The sequence below is a fragment of the Juglans regia genome, chromosome 4 (assembly GCF_001411555.2).
Source record: "Juglans regia cultivar Chandler chromosome 4, Walnut 2.0, whole genome shotgun sequence".
In the NCBI taxonomy this organism is placed as follows: domain Eukaryota; kingdom Viridiplantae; phylum Streptophyta; class Magnoliopsida; order Fagales; family Juglandaceae; genus Juglans; species Juglans regia.
Genome location: NC_049904.1, coordinates 32,541,261 through 32,566,243, shown reverse-complemented (window position 1 = coordinate 32,566,243; position 24,983 = coordinate 32,541,261). Strand labels below are relative to the sequence as shown.

The 24,983-nt window shown below is 33.3% G+C and overlaps 1 protein-coding gene across 4 annotated transcripts; it reads right to left on the bottom strand.

Annotated features, from left to right (window-relative positions):
- Positions 1-12,945: 12,945 nt before the first annotated feature.
- On the bottom strand, positions 12,946-20,861 carry LOC108982710. Of its 4 annotated transcripts, none has more exons than XM_018954155.2 (12): positions 20,677-20,861; positions 18,943-19,115; positions 18,519-18,778; positions 18,099-18,252; positions 17,305-17,414; positions 16,889-16,976; positions 16,086-16,421; positions 15,921-15,995; positions 14,990-15,618; positions 14,354-14,462; positions 14,074-14,253; positions 12,946-13,485 (listed from the first exon to the last, which is right to left on the bottom strand). In XM_018954155.2, the coding sequence occupies exons 2-12, from the start codon at positions 19,108-19,110 to the stop codon at positions 13,309-13,311; spliced, it is 2,286 nt and encodes a 761-aa protein (XP_018809700.1). In that variant the 5' UTR covers positions 19,111-19,115; positions 20,677-20,861; the 3' UTR covers positions 12,946-13,308. The 4 variants fall into 4 exon arrangements, with proteins under 4 accessions (XP_018809700.1, XP_018809694.1, XP_018809696.1 ...); XM_018954149.2 differs by having other exon boundaries at positions 18,943-19,131; positions 20,677-20,804; XM_018954151.2 differs by having other exon boundaries at positions 18,943-19,208; positions 20,677-20,801.
- Positions 20,862-24,983: the final 4,122 nt, after the last annotated feature.

Genomic DNA, 24,983 nt, shown 5'->3' with positions numbered 1-24,983 from the left:
TTGTTTTTTTTTTTTTAAGGTTTGCGGTTGGCCTGCGGTATTGCCGTGGGTCTATGCATGGTGGTTCAGACCGCCTGCAGGTGCGATGGTTGATCAGTTCAGGCTTAGATCCAGTTTGCATGGTAGCCACTAACCAGGCCGCTCAGATTCTTTGGTGATTCATGCATGGGGCCATTTCCATAGTTGTGCATGCAGGTTCTAATATTTGGGTCCAAGAGTACTTCAGATATATATATACATGACCTTAATGATCTGATCATTAGACCCTAAGGACTGCATGGTGTGTGTTTTCTACGTGGGTAGTGGGGCTGTTTGTGGTGATCGGACTTCTGGTAATTGGAGTGTAATTTCTTGGCAGTATTTACGGTGGCTGGTCAGCTTGCTTGTGACAACAGTGTCAGTGTGGTCGAATTTTTTGAAGGGAATCCTCCTGCCTCTTCCTAGCTATCACCGGTTGCAGCTTGTCTAAAGCCAGTGGTACGTACAAATAGTCTTCAGTAATACGGAGAATTAATAGAAGAGTACGTACGCAGTAGCTAGCTAGCCGGATTGAAGCATATGTCTACTACCATTAATGCATGCTTGTTCTGGTTGACATAAATAAACAGGTTTGACAGGCCGCCGAGATCGAGTATGCATATATATATATATATATATATGTACGTATATATATAGTGAGTTTTGGTTGGGCCCCAAATCTTAACGTGCATTAATAGTTAATGAACATTTCGTAATCATCACGATTCATTGGACGTTTGAATTAATAATATATACCATTCTTTATTTTAAATTTAATCATCTCTAATATTTATTTATGTCTACGCGTAACATTTTAAGTAGTTTTATATATCTATTACTTGAATGAATATCTGCTTAAAATATGTCGTATTTGTAATTGTGACTATGTATAATTACAAAATCTAAAATAAATAACATCATTTATCATGTTTTAGAATATAATAATGAACATTTCAAAAAAAAGAAAGAAAGAATTTATATAATAATGAAAAAAAATATGAACTTTGGATTGCATTATATTGTCGATCTCTAGATCATGATTGTTGTTGGGTGAGTGTCTGTAAAATCATAACTTGTCTTAAAAGTTTAAACAGATGAAAATATGTAGGTTTTATTATTTATTTTATATATTATAAACACTTTCCTGGCTAGACTCTCCCTCAATAAAATATGGATGGCCCAACATGAAATATTTAATTAAATAAGATAGAATGTAGAGTCAGTATTCAAATTTAAGACTTCTGTTCTGATATCATATGAAATCAACACTTATTCTAAGATCTTAAGATGATAGAAAGATATTTATTTTATTATTTATTTTATACCTTAACGGTGTCATGCATGTTAAGAAATTGTTAAATTTTGCACGCTTTATTTCCTTTGTTACTTTTTCCTAGCTGAAGATTTCGAAATATGATCAGGATGTAATCTAAAAGAGAGTAGAGAATATATTCTTGATTTGATATTATCTTGAGGAAAATTCTGCTGATGATCTTCTAGCTGGTAGCTCTCGAGCTGGGTTTTTATTTTTTATTTTTTTATTTAATGATTAATAAGTATTTTCTAATAATATTATGAATTTAAAAAAATATTAAAAATATTAAAAAATACATATGAAAAAAGCAAAAAAAAAAAAAAGAAATAAGATGAACTAGCGAGAGCTCCCGACGGTAGCTATAGAACCATCCTTATCTTTAATACTTCTTGATTTGTAGTTTGTATATATCAATATTATTCTAATATTATATATATAGAAGTGTACGTAGTACATCAATGTTAATTTTTTATTATTTTTTTGAAAAAATACTTGCAAGTTTTCTTCGCGGTATTCCTCGCGCGCGGCTAGCTCATTGATATATAGTATATACGATTTTAACTTGGGAGTACATGAATATATATATATATATAGGTCAAATAGTATAGCTCTGTACTATAAATCAGTATGTACGTATGTACCTAGCTACGGGTATATATATATATATATGTACGTACGTACGTAATTTGAATAAATATTGGGTCGATCCAATATTCAAAACAAGTTGACAGGAGGTACGTACATGATATTGATTAATAGACCATACATCTATGTATGGTGACATAATGTAATGATTTTTCGCCTACCTTAAGGTCTAAACTTTAATGAAGCAGTTAAGTCGGTGGACAAGAATCAAGAACGAACGGTGTAGATATATCATGATCGATCGATTAATTGTACTTATCACTGTCAGCAGCCTCAACCCACATTATTGGTATGTGTTCTGTCAAAAAATAATGAAAGATCTAGCTAGCGAGCTATATATCTATGGACGGATTGATTTAAATCTTATAAAATTATTGTCCGACGTTTCTTTAAGTACTACTTGCAAATTGTAGCTAGGTTGACTTCAAGTATCTATTTTTTTTTTTTTTAATTTTTGTACATCGATCTGATCTTATTTAATATTTGTTTTTATTTTCAATCAAATTAAAGATCATTCAAACTCATATATAATATTATTATATAAGATAATAAAAAACGATGAGAGATGTACATGCATGTATGTATGTATGTATGGTCGAAGATCATGCGCAATCCAAAAGTCTCTCCTTAGTATCATTATCTGCTTGAAAGCGCTAGCTGGGGATAGCTATGTTTCATGACATCTTTTTTGATCTTCCGGCCCTGCACATCTAGATCTGTCTCTTCCTCTTATTCTCTAATTGCATGTACGTCTATCCACGAGTCCCCACTACGTTCTTGAGCTATAAAGAAATGACATGACCACCATAGTTGGAAACTCTCTCTCTCTCTCTCTCTCCAGGACCAGTTACTCATAGTTGGCGTTGGTTCTTTATAGCTTTGTTGGCTGTTTTATATATATCAGTTGCAGGGATTTTGAAAAGTGGTCCTTCAACAATGTCAAGAGGATAACACAATCGGGCCGGGAAAAACAAATAATCATTCACGGCCCCCTCCCTCCTCTAAATGATAGTTATATATAATCGTGAGTGAGTATACGAATGTCGTATAATTATTTTAAAAAATTAAATAAATATAAAATTTATATAAAAAAATAATATTTTTTTAATAATAAACTTCATAATATTTTTTTAAATAATTATACAATATTTATATATTTCACTATTACATATAATATTACTCTTCCTCCTCTCCGGCTATAAAACCTCATCTGAGTATCAAAAACCATGCAACCCACCCATTGCCTGATGATCTTTGACGCTTAATTAGAACTTACTTTTGCTTTGTACGAGTACGTAGATCCATCAATTAGTGCATCGATCCTAACCAAACCTCGTACAAGTACGTCTAGCTGTATAGTTTTTAAGAAATCTTGAAAAGGATGATCAGCAAAACGATCTAGTTTTGAAAGACATGTCCATGTATTTTGGAAAGAGATATATTTTAATTATTAATGAGTAATGTTATGTATAATCGTAGAGTAAATAAGTATTAAGTAATTATTTAAAAAAAATTAGATTTATTATTAAAAAATTAATTTTTTTTATATAAATATTGTATTACTTATTTTTTTTTTAAATGATGTACAATACTTATGAATTTTACGGCTGTAAAAATAATTTTTCGTTATTAATTGTTGTTGGAAGGGACATTTGAGGTATTTCATGTATGTGAATTTGGAAATAGTAAGTTGAATCAGGTGATGATATTTTTGGAGTCTCTCTGCAAAAACAGTCTGCTTTATCCGTGCATGCTTCGCTCCTTTTTTGCCATTATTCCCGGCCGGTCCCTCACTTTTTTCATAATTCTAGCTAGCTTTCTTTACCATCGCAGATAAGTCACCATCTGACCTCTATTTCTCACACACAATTTATTGTGCTTTGTCTTATAGATTGCGAACTCTTCTTATAATTAGAACGTCGGCTGAGCCTCCCATTTGCACGTTTCTAGATTTCGATCATTCCCTGATATATATTATATATATATATATATCATACACACGACCGAAGCATATATGCAGCTCATGATGTACTGCTACTTAATTTCCTTTCAATGGATGGCTAGATGATGATGATCATGCACTCCCATCTCAAAGTGGACCCAAACCCAACATGCACCCCCCCAATTTCTTAACCCTAACGACGAGGACGAGGACCACACATCAACCACCGGCCAGTACCAGTACCGGTCCTAATTCATTCATGCAATTGCAAATAAACAGTACTACCGGCCTCTCGTCGCCAGTTGCCATTAAAGTCCTTGTCGCAGATTAAGTTGTGACTAAATTTGGGAGGGGACCATATTAATTGGGGGACGTTCAATGCAACTGCACCCACTTATTTGCACATATATATTGCTAGCTTTCTCGTCATAAAGTTTGAAATTATGATCTGATGTGAACAGATATGGCATGGCACCTGCCGTTTGCTTTGGCTCATCACACGCACGCGACGTAATTTCATGTCCCTAATGATAGTATATATCCGACCCTAGGCGCCCTTTTTAATTTTGGGTCAATATTTTGTAGCCGCGGATCGATTTGTATATATATAAAAGCAGTTTATATATATGATTAATTAGTACTTCTAATTATAATTATGCACATTTCAATGACTGATATATAATAAGCAGAAGGCCAGCCCAAAAGTTTAAGCTGATCATAATCAGACTCATGATCAGAGGCGCTAGCTGGCCGACTTCTTCTGTATTAATTCATCTCTGTTTGTTAGGTTTATGCAATTACGTACCTAATTATCTCAAAGCATGTTGAATGAATTAGTGACTACTTTACCTATATATATCTGCCTATACTTAAAAGTGCGTATAATGTTACTATTTATTACTGTTCATCGTGAACAGTAACTCTAAATCTGCTTTTTTTTTTTTTTTTTTTTTTTTTTTTTTTTTTTTTTTTTTTTTTTTTTTTTTTTTTTTTTTTTTTTTAATCTTATCTTATTTCTATTCATCAACTGTATGATAAACGATGAACAGTAAAGATTTTTTTTTTTATTCGTGTGAATGCTAATGTGCGACGTAATACCGCAATCGTGCATAAGGAATGAGAGAGAGGAAGAAAGAAAAAGTGAAAAAAATATTAATTTTTAAGTTTTAAATGATCAATAAAGAAGTTGTTTTTTTTTTCTTCGCATGTTTTTTTCGCATATTCTATTACTGTTTATTATATCATACACTAAAAATCAACTTTAATTTATACAATACTAATTTTTTATCATTAAATAAATGATGAAATTTTACTGTACATTTTTAAGAGAAAAAAACTATCTAATTAATTTGAATTTTTAATATAATTTAAATTTCATAATAAATGATGAATATAAATAAATAATAATTTTATTCTTATACATTAGACTATTTTAATATTCAAAATTACACTTTATTTTTTTCTTCAATTTGACAGATGTGGCAAACGTGCTTTTTTTTATCAATTAGAAAATCTTACGCCATACAGGATTTTACACAAGTACCACTAATTTCAAAATAACCAAGCCATTTATAAAATACTAATATTTCATCATTAAATAAATAATGAAATTTTGTTAAATATTTTTTAAAAAGTATAACTATATAAATAATTAGAGTTTTAACATAATTTAAATATGATAATATTCTTAATTAACTAAAGAGAACTGCTACAACTAATAAAAAAGTAACCTGAAAATATGTCATGAATATGTATTTCATTTTTTTATTTTTCTTTTCTTTTTTTCATGTATTTTTTTAATTATCATAAACATTTTTAAAAAAATAAAAAATTTACAACATCATTGGATCAGGAGGGAATTGACAATCTATCTCTTCTCAAACAAAATTATTGAGTTCGAGGAAGAGATTAATAGATTCTTAGGTTTTCAGAAACTTTTATATATTTTTTAAAATATTATTTACATATAAAATATTTTTTTATTTGTTAATCTAATCATTACAATTTTCTTAAATATAAATTTTTTAAATTTAAAACAAAAACTACATTAAAAAATTATATTTCAATAATATTTTAACTTTTATAATATTTTTATTTTAACTTTTTTTCTCTCATTTTCTACAATCAAATAAAACATCTTAATCCAAATAATTTTATATATTACTATTCACAAATCATGTCACTACTATTAATACATCGATCCAAATCATATCTAAGGATATGATGTCTACGTGTGTTGTTTTTTGAAAGACGAGGCTGCTGCTGGTACATTAAAATTTTTAAGATTTAAATCCAACCCTTCATTTTACCACTTCTCATTTTTTTTTCTTCGGTTGGATTGCTTCGATTTATACAGTGAAGTACTATCACTATCACGAAAATTCTCCACATCTCTTTTCACTTGTTAGGTACAGAAATTGAGTTCATAAAAAAATTCTCTATATACTACTTATTTTACTTATGATTACGTTTTTTTTTTAATCCAAAACATATTTATATTTTACAAAATAAATTATTTTTTAACTGGACAAATGTGCCTCGCACATTACCCAACCGCTAGTGTATATATATATATATATATACACACACACATGTATGTATCATGTTTTTCTTGATTAAATACATCATGATGTCGTAAACGTATAAGCTGGGGCCGGATAGACATAGCATATATGCATGCATCTGGCGGGAGTCCGGCTCGCATATTGATGGAGCTAGCTAGCTAGCTGGTAATTCTTTTCTTGAGCATGGACCCATATAAGAGCATAATTTTGTTGGAAACCCGAGAAGAATTTACCATTCATGCACTAGTCCAAGAGTCTGCAGGTACTTCATGATCTCTCGTCCATTATCTAATTGATCTCAGCTTCCAAGTAGCTAGCTAGCTAGCACATGAGCTGGTTCAATTCATTATAATTATGAAATATGGCTCATGCATCATGCAGGTTTCTCTCTCTCTCTCTCTCTCTCTCTCTCTGTCCTCTCCCAGCCGCTTCGTTCATTGTCTTTTATGGCTGGCTGAAGGAGATCAGTCACTGTCTTGTGTTAATTGTTCCTCATCTCTCTTCCCCATTAGGTGGCTTGAACGCGACATTGCCCACGAAAAATCCTCTTCAGGGCCTCTCTCACATTTTTCTCTTTTATACGAACTGATCTCATTTATCCTTCCTCCTGTAACTGTGTTCTCATGTAGTACTGTACGTGGACCAAATTAATGTGATTGATAAATATATAGAGTGGTCATGTCCCTGATCTAACCAAACGGTCCAAACCTAGCTAGCTTGTTTGGATGCATGCGACGTACATTCTTTTCATTTTTGTCACTGTTAATTACTTTCTAAAAAGTTGATACTATTTCCATTAAACAAAAGTTTTTAATGTACGTATGATCAGATCATGTATTTGTCGGGACTTTTATATTTAATTCTTGTTTGTCTTAGGTCGTTCCGGACGACAAACTATATATTTAAATGCAGCTAATTATTCTGATCAGGACCATATAAGAAAATTCGATCCTTACGATCGATAGCGCCTAGCTAGCTTTAATATATCTATATTATTAATTAGGTTGATCTATAAATAATTCACCTAAAGCTAGCAGTACTGAAATGGAAGAGCATATATTAATATTGATGAGTTTAAAGTGCACAATTCAAATAAATTTATAGATGTGGAAAAAATTGAGCAAAAAGTTAATGGCCGGTTTGGTTTGCCAGCTGAGATGAAACTATCTCATATGGTCTAATGGATGAGATAATTTTGTCTATCCAAACAGTTAATTTCACATTTCTATTTCATCTCATTACTTTCTGACATAAACAGTAAAAAGAATCCTATACCCACACATGGGAGATCTCGACTGGGATTTTTTTTTTTTTTGCTTTTTTTATGCATTTTTTTTTATCATTTTTAAATATATATATTTTTTAAATTCACAACATCAATAAAACAGTCGGGATCATAGTTGGGAATACCCAGTTGTAGTTTTAGTATTTTCCTTTATCAAATCTCAAAAAGTCAAAATTATCTCATCTCATCTCACTATCCAAACATACACTTTTTTACAAACTATCTCATTTCATCTTAACTCAAAAATTCTCACTACTATTTAAAACATTTCATCTCATTTTATTTGAACTCATGTGTATCGAAGGGCTATATTTCTTCCAGCTGAAGAATACTTTTTGATATCCTTAATTAATTAAAGCGAAAACCACCTGCATGATCTTATTATAGACCATGATTTAATTCTTACTTGAAGTGAAAGCCGTGAAATTAGTTAATGCTTCTTATTGTTTATAGAACCCATGCATCGATCGATCTTATCACTCTGTGACATCCAAATTTCGTAATCAAGTTCATGATCATAAAGAGCAGGCATGCAGTGAATATATATATATATATATATATATATATATATATATATATAGATAGAGAGAGAGAGTACTTGACCTAAGAGGAGACTGCAGATCAAGTAGGGAAATAGGTTTTCATGCAAACATTCTTTAATTTTTGGCCCTTTCACATGCGACGCCATAAGCTTGATCACCTTCCAAATTTAATATTTGGAAGATATTTTTTTGCAGAAACGAAGAGAAAGAGAAAATTAGCATGTGGCCGATGAAAGAAAATTAATACAGCAAGTGGCCGTAATGAGATATCAAGAAGAGAGCCCATGCACCGTTCCTGCCTGCATGCATGCATGACTTTGAAGGATAAAAAAGCAGACCCGCACCCTCAAATATTCCATACATTATATATAACCCTTTATTAATGATCATGAGCATGATGGATGCATGGATGGTCATGAGCTTTTTCTTCTTCTTTTTTTTTTTCTACATGTAAATGATAGTAGACCTGAACTGTCTAATTAATATAAAGGTCGGTAGCTCTTCGAACTCCTTAAAATTAAAAGCTCTTGATGCAATATGGGTACGTACGATATCATTGTTGTCTGAAACTAGAGAGTTTCTGGACCACAAAAAGGGCTTCTTTTCTGATGTTGAATTAAGGAGGTGGGGGCATCTTTTATTTATCATGTCATATCCGTCGTCCCTTTACTAATTTCCTTTTCTTTTTTATTTTTCTGTTTTTATGTACTGATGAAATGGCCATGATAATTTAGTGGGCTCGAGGTCCTAGCTAGCCAAGGATTGAACTTTCTGAGTCAGTGCTGATGAGAATGCGGTACGTAGAAGTACTACAATCTCCGCATATCTTCGTGGTTAGACAGCAAAATATGGAATACTAACATGAAATTAAAGAATAAAGACTGTGACAAGCTGACTAATCACAATGAAAGCTGATCATGCATTATTGTTAATTATATATAGTATCAGATCAGCAGAAGTATTGATTTCGAATCTTAACTCTACATTTCACCTAATTTACATGCATGATATTTTAGGTATTAAGCTCATTGAAAAAGACTCTTATTCACATGTTAGAGAAAATATTAAGAATTTATATATATATATATATATATATATCTATGAAGGGGAAAAAACATGGTGATAATAAGCTATATATTGAGATAAACACTTCACCAAAGAGTATTACTTGTACTTTTATAAAAAACAAATTATTGAACCTCCCTAGTTGATCATAATGGATCGTTACTTACTCGTTACAAAAAAAAAAAATATTTGTAACAGATTATTTACGACGAGGATGATTATTTACGATAAAAATAGATTTATTTTGACAATAAATAATTATTTTTAAAAAAATGACTAAATACAATTAAGCAGTTTTCTTACCTGGCTTTTAAGTTCTTTATGCTTTCATATGCATTAATTAATTGTGCAATTTCTGTTAATCGGTGTTTGATTCTCCGTAGCTGTGACGCTAAATGCAGAGAGAGAGAGTCACTTTTCGATGTTTATTGAGAATGACAACAAAAGTGCTTCACAGACAGAGCATCTGAATTTGGTAGTTGTATCTTTGCGATGTACGCATGAATAATAATGTTTCCCACATTTACTTCAATCACTGGGTTTTGGTCCATATCTTTAAATCAAGACGTTGACATGAAAGGTACCCTGCATTATGAATAATCTCATGGGTTTTAAGTTATAGCCATCAACAGCTTGCAGACTAAGTATTAATGGCCAAAAAAAAAATCATTCAAGAAAAACTTCGGAGCAAATTCTAGTTGAAGTAGTACCATATATATAGCATATATGAAATATTATATATCCTGATGAAATCATGATCCAAAAAGCTAATCCAAGCATTAAAAATGGCGTTTATAATAAATGGCCAAAAGCTAATCCAAATACTCTTGTAATTATTTGACAAAGTTTTAATAGCTCGTTCATCATTAAAAAAAAATCATGTTATTCGTAATGGTATGAATTTCATTATAAACTTTGTAAGAAAAACAATATAATTGCAAAGAAAATTAACTTATTTTAATAAAAAAATAATTATTTTCATAATAAATAATCGATAATAAATAAATAATTTTCTTTCAATGATATTAAGAAGCTTACGTGTAAATGATATGGAAAAACCAAGAAACGGCCGCTAGTTAACTTTCTTCCTAGCTACATGCAAGAAATATAACCTTGTTAACTTAATTAAGAAAAATGATTTATACAATTTTTAAATATACAAATTTTCCATCGGCAAGAGAATCTTTTCTTGAACGACTAGATTAGATAACGGTTGCCCATTAATTTCATCTTCGCCCTTTGGATGCTGTCTCCTTTCGTTCTGAGCCATTTTACCTTCACACACTCTCTCTCTCTCTCTCTCTCTCTCTCCCTTTGCTTGGGTGATGGAACATCTGCATCTTGTCACTTCTTTCATGTTCGCATGCAGCTAGCTGTTGTGGTGCGTACTTGTTTGGGAAACAGCGCATGATTACGATGAGAGAGAGAAAGAGGGGTTTGAATTTATGCACTTAGGGTTAGTTTGGTAGGGCCATAGTACTTGCCTTAAATTGATGACCGATGCTGTCTGGCATACTCTTGATCGTGCAGTGGTCCTAAACATGCTAGTACTCTTTCCATCTCTTGTGTTTTTATCATCTTTTGTACTGACTGCTTTCTTCACACATGACTACTTTCTTTGCCTTTTTTTTCTTCTCTCTTTCTCTCTCTCTATTTTCCCAATGTTTAAGACTGTAGTACATGATACTACATGGTACTACTGCCCTGCATCGGTGGGCACTAGGTGATGGAAACCCCTTGCAAAGCCCAATGGACGACAGACACCCAAATAATCAAATCGCCAACCTAATCAAAGTACAAGATCAAAAGTAGTTAAAGAAACCCAGCATAATCATAATAATTTTGTTTCTCATGGGACCTTGTACATATTTGAGGACTATTTCCTAGATATCCTCGTTGTCTTAGGAAAAGTCTATGTGGGCAACTTGCATTACCTCAACAAAAATTCTTCACAATTTCTTAATATTCTACATTCTATATTTTTTTTAATTTTTATCATTTTTTTCTTTTATCAAATATTTATTATACAAATAATGAATAAATAATTTAAAATAATTTAAAAAGAATAAACTCAAAAAAAAAATTTTAAAAAAAATTTTAAAAATTTTAAAAATTAAAAACAAATATGGAGTGTGAAATGTGGTGGAAGTTGTGTAGCAAAAATCTTACCTCAATTGCCATCGTGTCATTATTGTCATGCCGTCTGATCGTTACCTAAAAGAAAACTACTCCAGTTAATAGCCATTGAAGTCCCCCTTTTTTTTTTTTTTCTTTACCTGTTGCTGTTGGGGTCCTTGATACTGATGTTGGGCATGCGATTCCATAATATATAATGGTTAATTGTAGGCTTCTCGGAGTTTCGTAAAATAGTCCATATGTTGTACTTTTGATTCGAAATTCTAACCAATGCATGAACATAGGCTCATGCTGTCATGCACTGCCCCACGACAAGTACCCTGAATAGGTCCAAATAAAAGTTACTGAAAATTTGTCTTCGGAAAGGACGATTTCGAGGCGAAGAGTGAACTGGTAGTGATAACGACTAGTTCATCGCATAGTCATCTACGTCTTGTTTGGGTCAAGTTTTAGTTGCCCATTTTATTGTCTAAAAAGTTATGGCTTTATAATCTACTTAGATGATCTAGTCCCGTACGTTTTACTTTTTAGTTCTTGAGTCCACTGTATTCCAATGGCAATAAGAGTTGCTAAATTTCCTAAGCTCTCTTTTTTAGGCGCATGAGTTATACACGCAATTTTTTAAGGATTCAAACCAAGAAACATATAATATATTAAGGTTATGATTTCAAGTTGGAGTAAATTACAAAACCAGCATGCTGATTTTTTTTATTTTATTATATCTTGAAATATTTAAGGGTTGGAACTTTCTACAACATAGGCCATTAATGTTCTATTAAAGTCGCTGATAATTTGCCACACAAATCCTGATTTCTGGGAAAGATCGAAGAGCAGTCTGAAGTCAACTAAAGTGGGCCAAGAGAGTCAGCTTCTTTAGAGAAGACGATCATGGGGTTCTAGTTACGGCAAATTTTGTGTACAAAGATCTGCATTTCATTGACTTGGTATGTTCATTGTTCCCTAATCACGAAGGACCTCATGAGGTTTTGGTTGTTTTTGAATGGCCCTAGAGGCGAAAGAAATTATTTGTAGTGGGCTTGAGACCGACGCACAGCTCAGCCTGAACCTACAGAAGTTGGTCCAATTATAAGCTTTGCCTGAATATGAAGTGGGCTGTATAAGGGCTCGAGGTGAGTTAAGCTGATTTGATTATACAAAATCAAACTATCTCATCTCATCTCATATAATCATTATAATTTTCACAAACTATCACATAAAATATAATAAACAATTCAATTTTTTCAAATCTCAAAATCAAAATAATTTTAAAAAAATATAATATAATAATATTTTATTCAACTTTCAACAAAACATCTCATATGAACTGCGTAACCAAACGAAGCAGTTCAGATGAGATATTGTTGGCCCCTCTGTACTTTTTACGACGAGAAATTTGGAGTCATGTAAAGGCAACATGTTTTTATTTATTATTATTTTTTTTTTTTTGTATTACATACTATAATTCATTGCTAAAGTAGTGGAAATATTATAATTCATAATCGATGAACATCATGTCCAACTTTACAAAGTGTAGACAAACACAGTAAACCTGTTCCATGTTCTCTTTTTAGACCTTTGGAGGGTGGTGAAGTTGAAATGAATACTTGCCTTAATCCAACCACATATTACGTCACTTTCTCAGGGAATTACTCTTATTTACTGCGAGCCATGTCCATGGAAAAATAACTTGATACGAGGACTTACCTTTCGTTCTGTGTTGGGATCCGCACATAACATAATCACTTCATGAGTAACAATGACCAGCAATTCCAACATTAAACCGTTTGGCAGAAACTTCAAGCAGCAATGGACGAGTTCATCTCGTTGAGAATGCGATAATAGGTATTGTGATCGGAAGTGCTTTGGAAGCCAGGAATAAAATCCGAAAAGAACCTCAGAACAGCAGCTAGATGCTGTGAGTCTTTGGAAGCAAACGCTGCTTCCAGAAACAACGAAGGCCGGACGGTATTAACCTGAAAATTGTACTCAATTTTGTAAGTCCAAAGCTTCACCAAGACAAACAACCAACTATAAACACAGTTTACAATGGAAAAAAATGAGCAAATTGTAAAGTACAAGCAACTCCACTAACATACACCGAAAGTACCATCAGGAAAAGGATTTGGCAGAAAAAAATTATAATAACAACAACCATCCTCCTTTGGATGACGTGTCCTGCTGATCTTAAAACTTCAAAAAGAAAAACCAAAACCATCTACTCAGCAAATAGCACATCCCAGGAAAAGACAGCAAGATGCACTTTCTACCAACCTTAAACACAGTCTGGGAAAGGGATTGGGAAATAAAGCCATATATTCTCACGCTTTTTTAGCTTTTCTAATGCTTCCAAATAGGTAGAGTTTTATGTAATTAACTCCATGTTACCAAACACATACAATCTATCAAAAGATTCTAAACAGATTCACAGCAAGAGCTTGATAAAAATAACAGAAGACAAAACCAGCTATTGAGAAACATTTATATCATGTAAGAAAAAAAAACATGAAATAGTACTTTGTTTTCCCATTATTTTATAATGAGATTGACAAAATAGGTAATACCTTATACTTCCGTGAATAACGTAAAGCTTCAAGATAATAACCATCTTGCACTAAAAACAATACATAGTCATGATGTAAAGAAAGCAGCCTCAGCATATCCAGACCCAACTTCCTTGTTTGGATATTCTGACGACCAGACTCCAGGAGTTGCAATGCAACTTCTTTAGAAGGTTCAACAATCTGTGACAAAACAACTCTCTCTGTTAACATCAAATCCCACATAAACAAGGCATAGACAATCTTTCAACCACACACTTATAGATGGAAGCAATGCCGAGACCTTGTTTATGACATACAGTCCAAGTTCTGCATATCGCTCGTTGCGGGCTAGCAGTTGTATGGTTAAAACATAAAGATTTGGATGCACTTTAACCTTTTCTGAATTAGCACTGCAAAAGTAGATACAGATAAGAATTCATGGACATGGGACAAGAATAGAAAAATAAAGCATGACTACATTATAACAATTGTATGCACGTGTTTAAATGTTTAGTGATATTGCCATATTATCACTTCTAGGCTTGATTTTATTTGCAGCCTGGTCCAGAAAAGAATCACAAGCCTTTTTGCAATAAATTCTGCACTTTTGTACCATCTGAGTCACAAACTAGACCATTGACGGGAGTTCTAATCATGCTTATTACACACATTTGTACAATTTGGGCATGGATGAGGTCATCATAACGCAGGGAGTGGCTCTCACAACTAGCTATCACAGAGCAGCATCAGCCCTTTAGTAATGATAAACTAATTCCATGTAAAAGATGAGCTCCTCAAGCACATATTGACCAGATTGATGACTGGAGAATAATCTAGTTTTTAAGTAAAAATAAAGAGCTTAGACTGAAAAACTAGAACCATCATGCTTTGCTTTTACAGCCTTGAATCAACTTCCAAGTTCAGTAATACAGCATACCTGAGAAGGAACTCAATAATGATGGCAACCAAGTAGGAAGGGTCTCCCACAATCTCCTCCTCAATTGGAGCAAAGACAAAGCTGTACATCTCATCGGGTGAAATTGCTGGCGAAGTAAGTTGAGCCTCCTGCTGCTCAGGCGTATTAGCATTCAATGCATTGTTACTCGGTCCAAGAAGTTGATGTTGTAAAGATGTCGGCTGAACATCAGTACCAGAAGTTTCGGCACCCATTAAATTTTCTCCATCCACTTTACCATAAAAAAAGTGAATATCACTTGAATTGGTCTTTTGTGGTTCAGCGCTGGCATTCTCCTCAGAGTCTGAACTCAACAAAGTTGAAGATCTATTAAAGAGCTCATTGTCCACACCAGCAGCAAATTCATGTTTAACAGACTTCTCAAGTGAACCTACTCTACTTGCAGTTGCCTCAGCCACAGCACTAGGACTACTCACATGTGGGACAGTAGAAGGTGATGTCTTCTCAGATTTTATTCCCTTGAGATAGCTGCCTGTTTTGATAGAGTGAGAATAATTGGTAACCAAAATATCCATTGCCCTGGCAACCATGGGCACAGGTCTGTGTTCTAGAATAACTGTGCATACCATTGCCAAGCACAATTGTTTAGCCTGAAGCAGCAGAAGTGAACTAGAATGACCATTTGCTAATTCATCAAGTAATTTCACATAAAGAAGAGCAAGGGTTGAAAAGCATTAGGATATTTTTATAACTCAAGACAATGAGATATTTCATATTTCATTACTTCATAGATGATCACTACATTTTAGTTGGGCAATTGGCTTTATTTCTGATGATAGTATGTGTTCGTAGTTATGGAAGAAGGAATGGACTACTTGTAACTTGCTGTACGTAGTCCCCATAAACAACCAGGTAAATGCTGAGCATACCTAAACTGCATAAAGAGTACTACCTTATTGGCTTCCAACTTTCGGCGCTGCAAAAATTCTAGTACTGATGGCATTTCTGAGCTACTAGCAGAAATTGCCTGCAAGGAAAAAGAAGAATAGACATTCATTGCAAGAAGAACATGTCAATATTGATAAATGATAAAAAAAAATAATAATAGAGAACTTGCCTCCAAATCTAAATGAATCTTCCACAGACACTTGCTAGCAACATCACATATAAGGTCGGGAACAAGAAAAATCCATTCATCTCCATAGGTGACAGTTTCATTTCCACTTACAACATTAGCCTCTGAACTCTCGCTATCTTCCCTACCAGATCGAGAAGCAGAAGAATTAAATCTGCGGAGACCCCTCAACAATAGAGGAAGTGGGGCAGATATGGGTGCCCGAGAATCTGCAAATATGTCGTACAGTATAATGACCTTTGCATCAATTTGGTGAACAAGCAGCACATTATCGACCACACTCACAGCAATCCGGCTTGAATAAATAGGCAAAGAACCCTGTAGATAATCAACATCAATTTGTAAATAGTCAATGACTCAACAGTAATACTGATGTCAAGTTACAAAATCATTTGTGGTCCAGAAGACAGATAAATGTGTAATCCAAAATAACAGAAAATAACAATTGTCCTTCAAGCTAGAGACTTAATGGGCAGGCAGCATATTCTGGGATGAAAAAATGATTAAAAATAAAGAACTTTCAACTTATATTTAAGTAGAGGTAATTTCCTCAAAAGTGGAAGCAGGTATTGTCCATTTAATTTCACTTTATTGGGAGCAGGTTGGAAGTTATTCTTGAGATTCCAACCACATGTCTATTCCTATTATACAATACACAATACACTCCTGTATATCCACCTCTATCCTTCAGGAACTGGAAAAAGCTTTTCTGTATCTCTGCCACCAGCATATTTTTTAAGTGAATCAAAGCATTGGAAAAGAAAGAATTTGATGCAAAAACTTACCTGTTGTACAACAGCATCACGGTAAAACCTATATGAGTGGAGGAGCATTGCAACCCTATCAACTTGCAAGCAGTATATTCTACCATAGCTGTGAACAGTGCCAAAAAAATTAAATGCTTCGGAACACTTTAAATATATATATATATATATATATATATATATATAAATACACACACTGTGGAACCTCACCAAGGCAGGACCCTTTAGACCAACCCTTGGAGAGTAAACCCCGGATGCATGACCTCACCCATGAAAACAGTATATCAAGTAATCTGTGGAAAATCCTAGTGCTTAATTGAGCCCAGGATGTCTGAGTCTACAGTTCATCTCAAGCCCGCCCATAGACCACTAGGATGCACCTTAATGACTAACAAAATAGATATATTTGCAAGAGAAACAAAACAACTGGCACCTACACCGTAATAATATAGATATCTTCAGCAGCTAGGACAGGCTTACTGTTAGCCTCAGGTTTAGCCATTGCCATCTCGAATCTTGGCAAACGAATAATCCCCGCAGATGAAAGCTAAGTAGAAGAAATGTTAACCATGTCAGATGATAGAAGATTCAGGTAAAAGAAGTTGGTCGACCAAATGTTCATTGATTAAGATTTGCATGCACATGGTTGCACCATTTTTTATTTAAATATGTAAGCGGTCTTGCCATTATCGTATTTTGCTTTATAGAAGTATGATTTACAAGTATAACACAGCTACTTAGAAAAAAAAAATAGAAAAAAAAAAAAAAGAGCTGCCCATGCAGGTATCCATCTTAAGGTAGTGAAAGAAGATGAAACACCAAACCCTAAACTAACATCACAATACCAGATGAGAATGATAACCTAAATGTTGCACATTGAAATGATCATATGCATTGCTTTGAAGGAGACACGTCTATAGAGGATGATTCAAGGATTCCCCAACTAATATCAGTTTTGGAGCAGAATAAAAGTAAGATATTTTGGATGGACAGTTTAAGATCCTATGGAAATGAAATAATGAAGAGTTCTTCTTCAACTTCTGCTTCTAAATAAAACCATAAAGTCGGTTTCAGAACCATATCTAAACTGCATATATCAGAGCGACTGGAGGTTTTTGAAACCAGTTTCCTAGTCCATTTTTCCGATACACCAATCCAGCCTATCAAATAAAACATACATTGGCAAGGACCAAAGGCGTTGTAAGCTAAAATTGGCAAAGGTAACACATACCTGAAATCCGCTGAAGGTCTTGCACTGCATTCCAGAAGCAAGAAGAACCAAGCGACTTTCATGGGTGTAAACATACCAGCAGACATTCAATTTCCTTGTCTCCACCAAATGAAGCGATTTTGATTCAGAATTGTATGCAAACAAGTCCAGCCCACTGTAATATTACTCCACTCAGTAAGACAAAAGAGAAAAAAAAAATCCAAATTTAGTTGAAAACTATTGCTCCCCCCGGGGGAAAAAACAAATGAAAATAAAAATGCAGGAATATAAACAGGGGGTGGGCAAGGTGGAGATGGAGAGAAACCGTGCAGTGATGTCAATCAGTATCAAATTCATAATGATAACAATGATAGTTAATCAGTTCAAGGTAATGCCTTCATTCTTCACCATTCACACGAAGCATATCAAAACTTCCCTTACCTGGTCTTTACAAATACAATATCACATAATGGACAATCTGTCCAAAAAAAACCCAGAATACTCTCTGACTCTGATCTGCACCTCTGGCTAAAAGTTTCCCCAGTTTCTCTATGCCAAAACTGTATCTCGCGATTAGACCGTTGGATTGCAATAAACTTCGCGTCTAAAGAATACCGGATAGATAAGATGGGCCCCTCACTTATCGTATCAGAGGTAGGGGCAACAAGAGGAGAAAATGGCATAGTTTTCCACGAGAAGACCTATTATAAAAAGAGAAATGGTGAGAAAAATCAAATAAGACACCATATCCTTTGAATAGGAGCACAAAATTAAAATCTGATGGAATTATTTGAATGTGATTCAAAAAAGGCCAAATCTTTCAGATGCAAGTACAGGAGCACTTTATTTGAGTTCTTCTTATTACCTGATCGAGTGTTGGGGAGAGTAGTAACTTATTTCCATCATCATAGAATAACCCCCTTGATCCAGAAATGTCGCATTGTAGGGGTGGATATTGGATATAAACATGTGACAGGCCACCAGGTCCACTCAAACCAACACTAGACTGTGAACTTGATGCTTTCCCAGACATCTCCCCTGGCCAACTTTTGACCTTGAGAAGATGGCAAATTATGGCAAGTACTGGAGCAAACAATCTTTAACTAACTAAATTTATACTCTCAAAGTACACTGTAAGGAATAGAAAAGACAACATCACTGGAACATCATAATAAGGGATGCGAAGGAGCATAACGCCTTAGAGAAAACAAATACATTCTATTTTGTAGTTGATGAATGAAACACTTCCTTTCTGCATGCTTCCAACCACTGCCTCCAATGTTTACACATGGTGCTGGCGGCATTCAATATACATTGCAATATAGTGACGACAACAGATTACACAGTTAAACCTTTCCCTCAAGCTATTCAGGTAAGGAAAAAGGAAAAGTCAATTTTTCTACAAGAAAAGCGCAGGAAGGCCCCTTTTTACTCATGTTACAATTTTTTTCTTCCTTTCAACATTCCCCGTTTGGATGTAATAAGTGTTTCATCTCATCTCATCGTTACAATTTTTCCAAATTCACACACAAAATATAATAAACAATTAAACTTTTTCAAATCTCAAAACAATAATAATATTAAAAAATAATATTCTAACAATATTTTATTCAACTTTCATCTCAACTCACTATCCAAAAGGCACTAATACAATATCGTTTTCTGAATATGACTCTTTAGTGTAAGAGATTCTTTCAAACACATCTCGCTCAACTTCTGGCACCTTAGCCACAGCACAGCTTCCATAGTCTTTAGTCTATCAATAGGAAATATCTTGCACTAGTACATCAAGCAGATTCCAAACACTTATATAAAGCAGCTCAAGGTAAATAGTTTATAGTGTTTCTCAAATTTAAAAAACAAAAAATAAGCACAGAAACTATTAGTTGGACGTAACATGCATTACCTTTTTTTTTCCTACTAGTTCTCTAGACTTTAAAGACTTTTGCTCTTTTTCTTCTTGTTAGTTGGATGTTTCCTTTTGTATACTTCCATAGTAGTTGGGTTATATCCCTTTAAGCTCTTCAATAAAATGCATTAATTATAGAAAACATGCTGTGAACTTTTTTACATGTTAGTTTAACAAAGATTTTACTGATATTCCTTTTTCATGAAGGGAATACTAATCGTTTGCACCATCTCGCATCATCTGTTTGTCATAATAGAGTATACATAAAAAATTTCGACATGGCAGCTTATGTGAATGCGACATTCATTCTACTTGTACCACATTTGCTACAATATATTTTCTACACAAACATTAATGTCGTCTCTGCGGGATCTTTATCTTATATAAACCTGAATAAAGAAAAGCAAGGAATGCTCAAAATGCACTAATCATGCTTCGTAAACAAATTATTTTTCAGGGACGGACTACCAATGGCATTTGCATGTGAAATTATCTCGTTAGACATTTTAGAGCACTTCTTGAATCTCAACAACAGTTGGCAGAAATCTTAAACGGAATTCGCTAAACATAGAAATAAATTACTAACTAAAAGCATAATCTAAACAAAATTTCCCATGCTTTGCCTTGCTATGGAAGTGATCGTCGATGAGAAATTATTTCGAGTATGATTTGTGAAAGGCAGAAAAATACCTCGTGAATTGACATTGGGGTTTCCGGAGTCGGTACGGACACGCAGCTCACAAACCGAGTGTAATCACCGCTTTGCTCACGACCTTCTTTTTTCTTCTTTTTTTCCCTTTTTATATATTATATTTTTTCTCCTTTCTTTCTTTCTTTCCTGGGAAGAGGTACCTAACAGTCTGCTTGCTAGCCACAGGCACTCGAATGGCTCGAGCTGGACGAACTACCATTCTCGCTCTTTGTGCGGGGGCCCATTTTGCTTCGACAGGCCTACATTGACTCCGGTCCATTGCTTGTAATTTCTTACAACGGAATGATCCATTCTAGTTGGGCCTTTTTCTGTTTAGGCCCAAGTTTGGTCTTCACTACCAGCTCAGCAACCAAGACGGCCCAAGAGGTCCAAAATATCATTTTTATAAAGAGAAATTATATATACAATCCTCAAATGCACAAATCTCACATAGTACTTTTATAAAAAATTAGATTTTATTATGAAAAAGTGTGAAAAATTATTTTTTTTTGTGGGACCCACATATTATAAAAATCGTGTACATTTTAGACTGTAGCTATCATTATTCTTCTATAAACAAGTTTAATTTATCGTGTCTAATCATATTTGTGGATGTAGTATAGTTTTAGTAGCTGTCCATTCAAATAGTAGACAAATAAAAACACTTAAACTGTGAGTGAAGAGGCAGGCTAGCTCGTTAGCATTTAATAAAGGATAAATAATATTTACATTCTTAAAACTTTATTTGAAAATAATTGGTAAATATTATAAAATTTATTTATTTTTAATAATAGATCTCATTTTTCTTAAAAAAAAAAAAACACAAAACATACGCACTCTAAAAGTATAACTAGCATTATTCATATCAAAGAGATGAACCGTCTTAATTAATTTGACCATTGAATTGGTTTTGAATGCTCATCATTGTAGCACGTGAAAATAAATAAATAAACAAACAGATTAAATAAAACTTCATGTATTAATTGTTTCTGATCATCTCAATATATATATATATATATATAACTAGCATTAATTGTTTTTGTTGGTCTATGGTTCTTCATGTGTTGTTGTAACATCACTGCCTTTGTAACTTAAAAGAGATTATAGCTAGGGACCCCCTCCAACCAACCTCTCTTTCTCATATCATTAGGAATTATGGTTTCTGCATGCTCCAACAACTCCTCTTCATGATACCTTTTGTAATACTAATTTTTAAGCAACACTCTTTTATTATTATTATTATTATTATTATTGAGTAATTTATATACAATCATAAACATGGCATAATTATTTAAAAAAAAATAAAATTTATTATTAAAAAATTAATTTTCTTTTATATATATCTCATATTTTATTTTTTTATTTTTTAAATAATTAGGCGACGGTTATATCCTTATAAATATCTTTTGTACTTATTGTTATGGTCAAGACTCAACACCATCCCACCACATAAATTCCAATTAATAGACGGAGAGATCGAGAGAAGTTCTTTCTTAATCAATGGTCTAACATCCATCTCCATCAACAACCAACTCTGCTTTGCAGCCGTCGACATTTGATTTCCCACGATATTCTAGTTAATATTTATTATGCATTATATATAGGTGACAGATCTCACTTAATGACACCCTACTACTAACTCCACCTAGACAATGACACGAAACCGAATTGAATTTGTTCAGCTAGCCCCCAAAAAAACCACGTTTTTATATTTTAAGTAGTCAATTATTTATTGTTTTCTTTATGGCTCAATAAATAAATTAACTATCATTGTTTTATATTTCATTTAAAAAATAAACAAGAATATAAAAAACTCAACCAATTTATTCCTTAAACTTTAACATGATTATTTAATTCTCAAATTGAATAATTTATTTTGTTATATTCTGAAGATCATGAAAAATCGATATTTTTGTTTAGGATTGTAAATGAATTAATCTGTTCGATAATCCGTTCGATTTGTAAATGATACATACGCGACAAAACTCGACTTGACTCAGCTAAGGCTCGTTAAAGCCCGCACGTTTATGCTCAAGTCGACTCGTTAGCTCGACTCGATTAAAACTCATTCATATATTGATAAATATATGCATACACCTATGTATATATACATATATATATGTATTAGCTAATAATATAAGCATATCACTTTTATAATTAAATTTATAATATGTAATCTAATTGGTTATGTCTATATAATGAATATACTTCATAAATATATTATATAATTTGTATAATAATTAGTCGATAAAATTTAATAATTTCATATACTAGTATGTGTGAACCATATATGAAATAGATATATTCTATTATATTAAGTGTATGTATTAATAATATATGTAGGCATATAATATATTATTATTTTGGATAAATATCAACTAGTTAAATATTAATTATTTATAATTTTTTAAAAATTTTATAATTCAATAGAGGTTCTACTTGTTAGTTGTATAAATTCAATATTAGATTTTTTATTTTTTTATTTATTAATTATTAAATCTTATTCAAAAAATAAATAATTCGAACTCAAGCTCGACTCAACTCGAACTCGTTTGTGAGACGAGCTCGAGCTCGAGCTCGAGTTTAGAATTAAGCTTATCGAGTTGAACTCGAACAAAAAATAAAATAAAAAAAAATCTCGAGCTCGAACTCGAGTATTTTGAGTCAAGCCGAGCTCGGCAAGCCAAAGCCCGGCTCGGCTCGATTATAGCCTTATTTTTGTTGTTATATTTAATTAATGTCGATTTCCTCAATAGCGAGAATAATAGACCAACTAATAATTATTGCATAAAATTTATTTTTTTATTATTTTTTTAGAAAAATGACGGTATCTTAATTTTATTGATAGCTGTAACTCATGACGAAATAAAACCATGATTACAATAAAATACCTGAGGATACATTTTAATAAATAAGGAAAGAATCAAACCCCAAACATCAAAATGACTAAGACATCCTAATTACAAAACAGAGGTTTAATAAAAATACAATAGTCCAAAACTATACTTTTTCAACTCATCATTACAACTTTTTCAAATCCCAACACAAAATATAATAAATAATTTAATTTTTTCAAATCCTAAAATAATAATAATATTAAAAAATAATATTCTAACAATATTTTATCATCTCAACTCAACTCACTTCAACATCCAAACACACCCTTAATGCCAACCCTGGACAAAATATTTAAACCTACAAATAAAACACATACAAGTAAAGATTAAAGGAGCAAATAAATCAGAAAAATTACGTACCAGGGAATTCCTTACGAAATCTACAAATAAGGGAGATCAATTTTGTCAAAGCAAAAAAAACCTCTGAGACTACTAGGTAGCAAGTTATCTCCATACCAGTCGAAATTAGAACCATGAGCTCCCCAATAGGCAAAAAGGTAAGCCACAACATTACATTCCTGAAAAACACGTCTTATTCTATACTCCATACAATTCAAATAAATATGTAATTTATCCTGGAAATCTTCTAAATATCATATATTACAATCACCATTGATGAGCCAATTAACAAATATTTGAGAATCAGTTTTGTGGATGTCATGTTTTGCAGTCTGAACTATTTCGCAATAACCAAGCTCACGTCACCTGAAAACAAGGAAAAATGGCTCCGGTGATGTTTAGGGTCACTCCGATGCCAAAGTCAGTAGACAATTCTCTAGGAAATACTCCGATGAATAATTAAAATAATCAAAAGTTAAGAGAGAGCTCCCATAAAAGGGATGCTCATTATTTATACATGATACGAGTCTTGCTGCCGATAGAAGTCGTGGCGTGTCAGGTGTTAGACCTATTGTCACTCATTTCCTGATGCCACAGTGTGTCAGCCGTGCTAGGCTTGTCCTGCTGCTGAGAGGTCATGGCATGTCAGGTGTCAACCGTGCAAGGCCTGTCCTGCCGCTTCCTACCAGAGTTGGATGTCAGGTCGTGGGCGAGCGGTCCTTCGTACGTGGGGTGCGCTTGCGTCGTTACGTGTCTGGTTTCCTAACACCTGCATTTGAGTGCGGCGTCCCTTGAGTTTGACGGGTTTGTGACTGAGCTCATTCAGTTGTCCGTGTGCAACTGGGCGTTGAGCCCGACATCCTACGGTAGGTCTCGGTAGGTTGCTGAGTCTTAAGATGATCCTATTGGCACATCCGAGCTCGGCGCTAAAAGGTCTTTCCGAATAAGTTTATAGCCACGGGCTCAGCACGTGATTCTCTGGCCTGGGCTCTTAAATGACGGAAGTGTTTTTCCTTTGGGCCTTGAGTTCATGGGATTGGCCTTTCTTGAGCCTGGGCCCTTCTAGGATG

Excerpts from the sequence above, each read along its gene's own strand:
- LOC108982710 (XM_018954149.2), bottom strand. Across the intron at positions 18,779-18,942 it reads TCTCCCCAACACTCGATCAG|GTCTTCTCGTGGAAAACTAT; the intron begins GTAATAAGAAGA and ends TTTTTATAATAG. Across the intron at positions 13,486-14,073 it reads GTTATTCACGGAAGTATAAG|GTTAATACCGTCCGGCCTTC; the intron begins GTATTACCTATT and ends TACAATTTTCAG.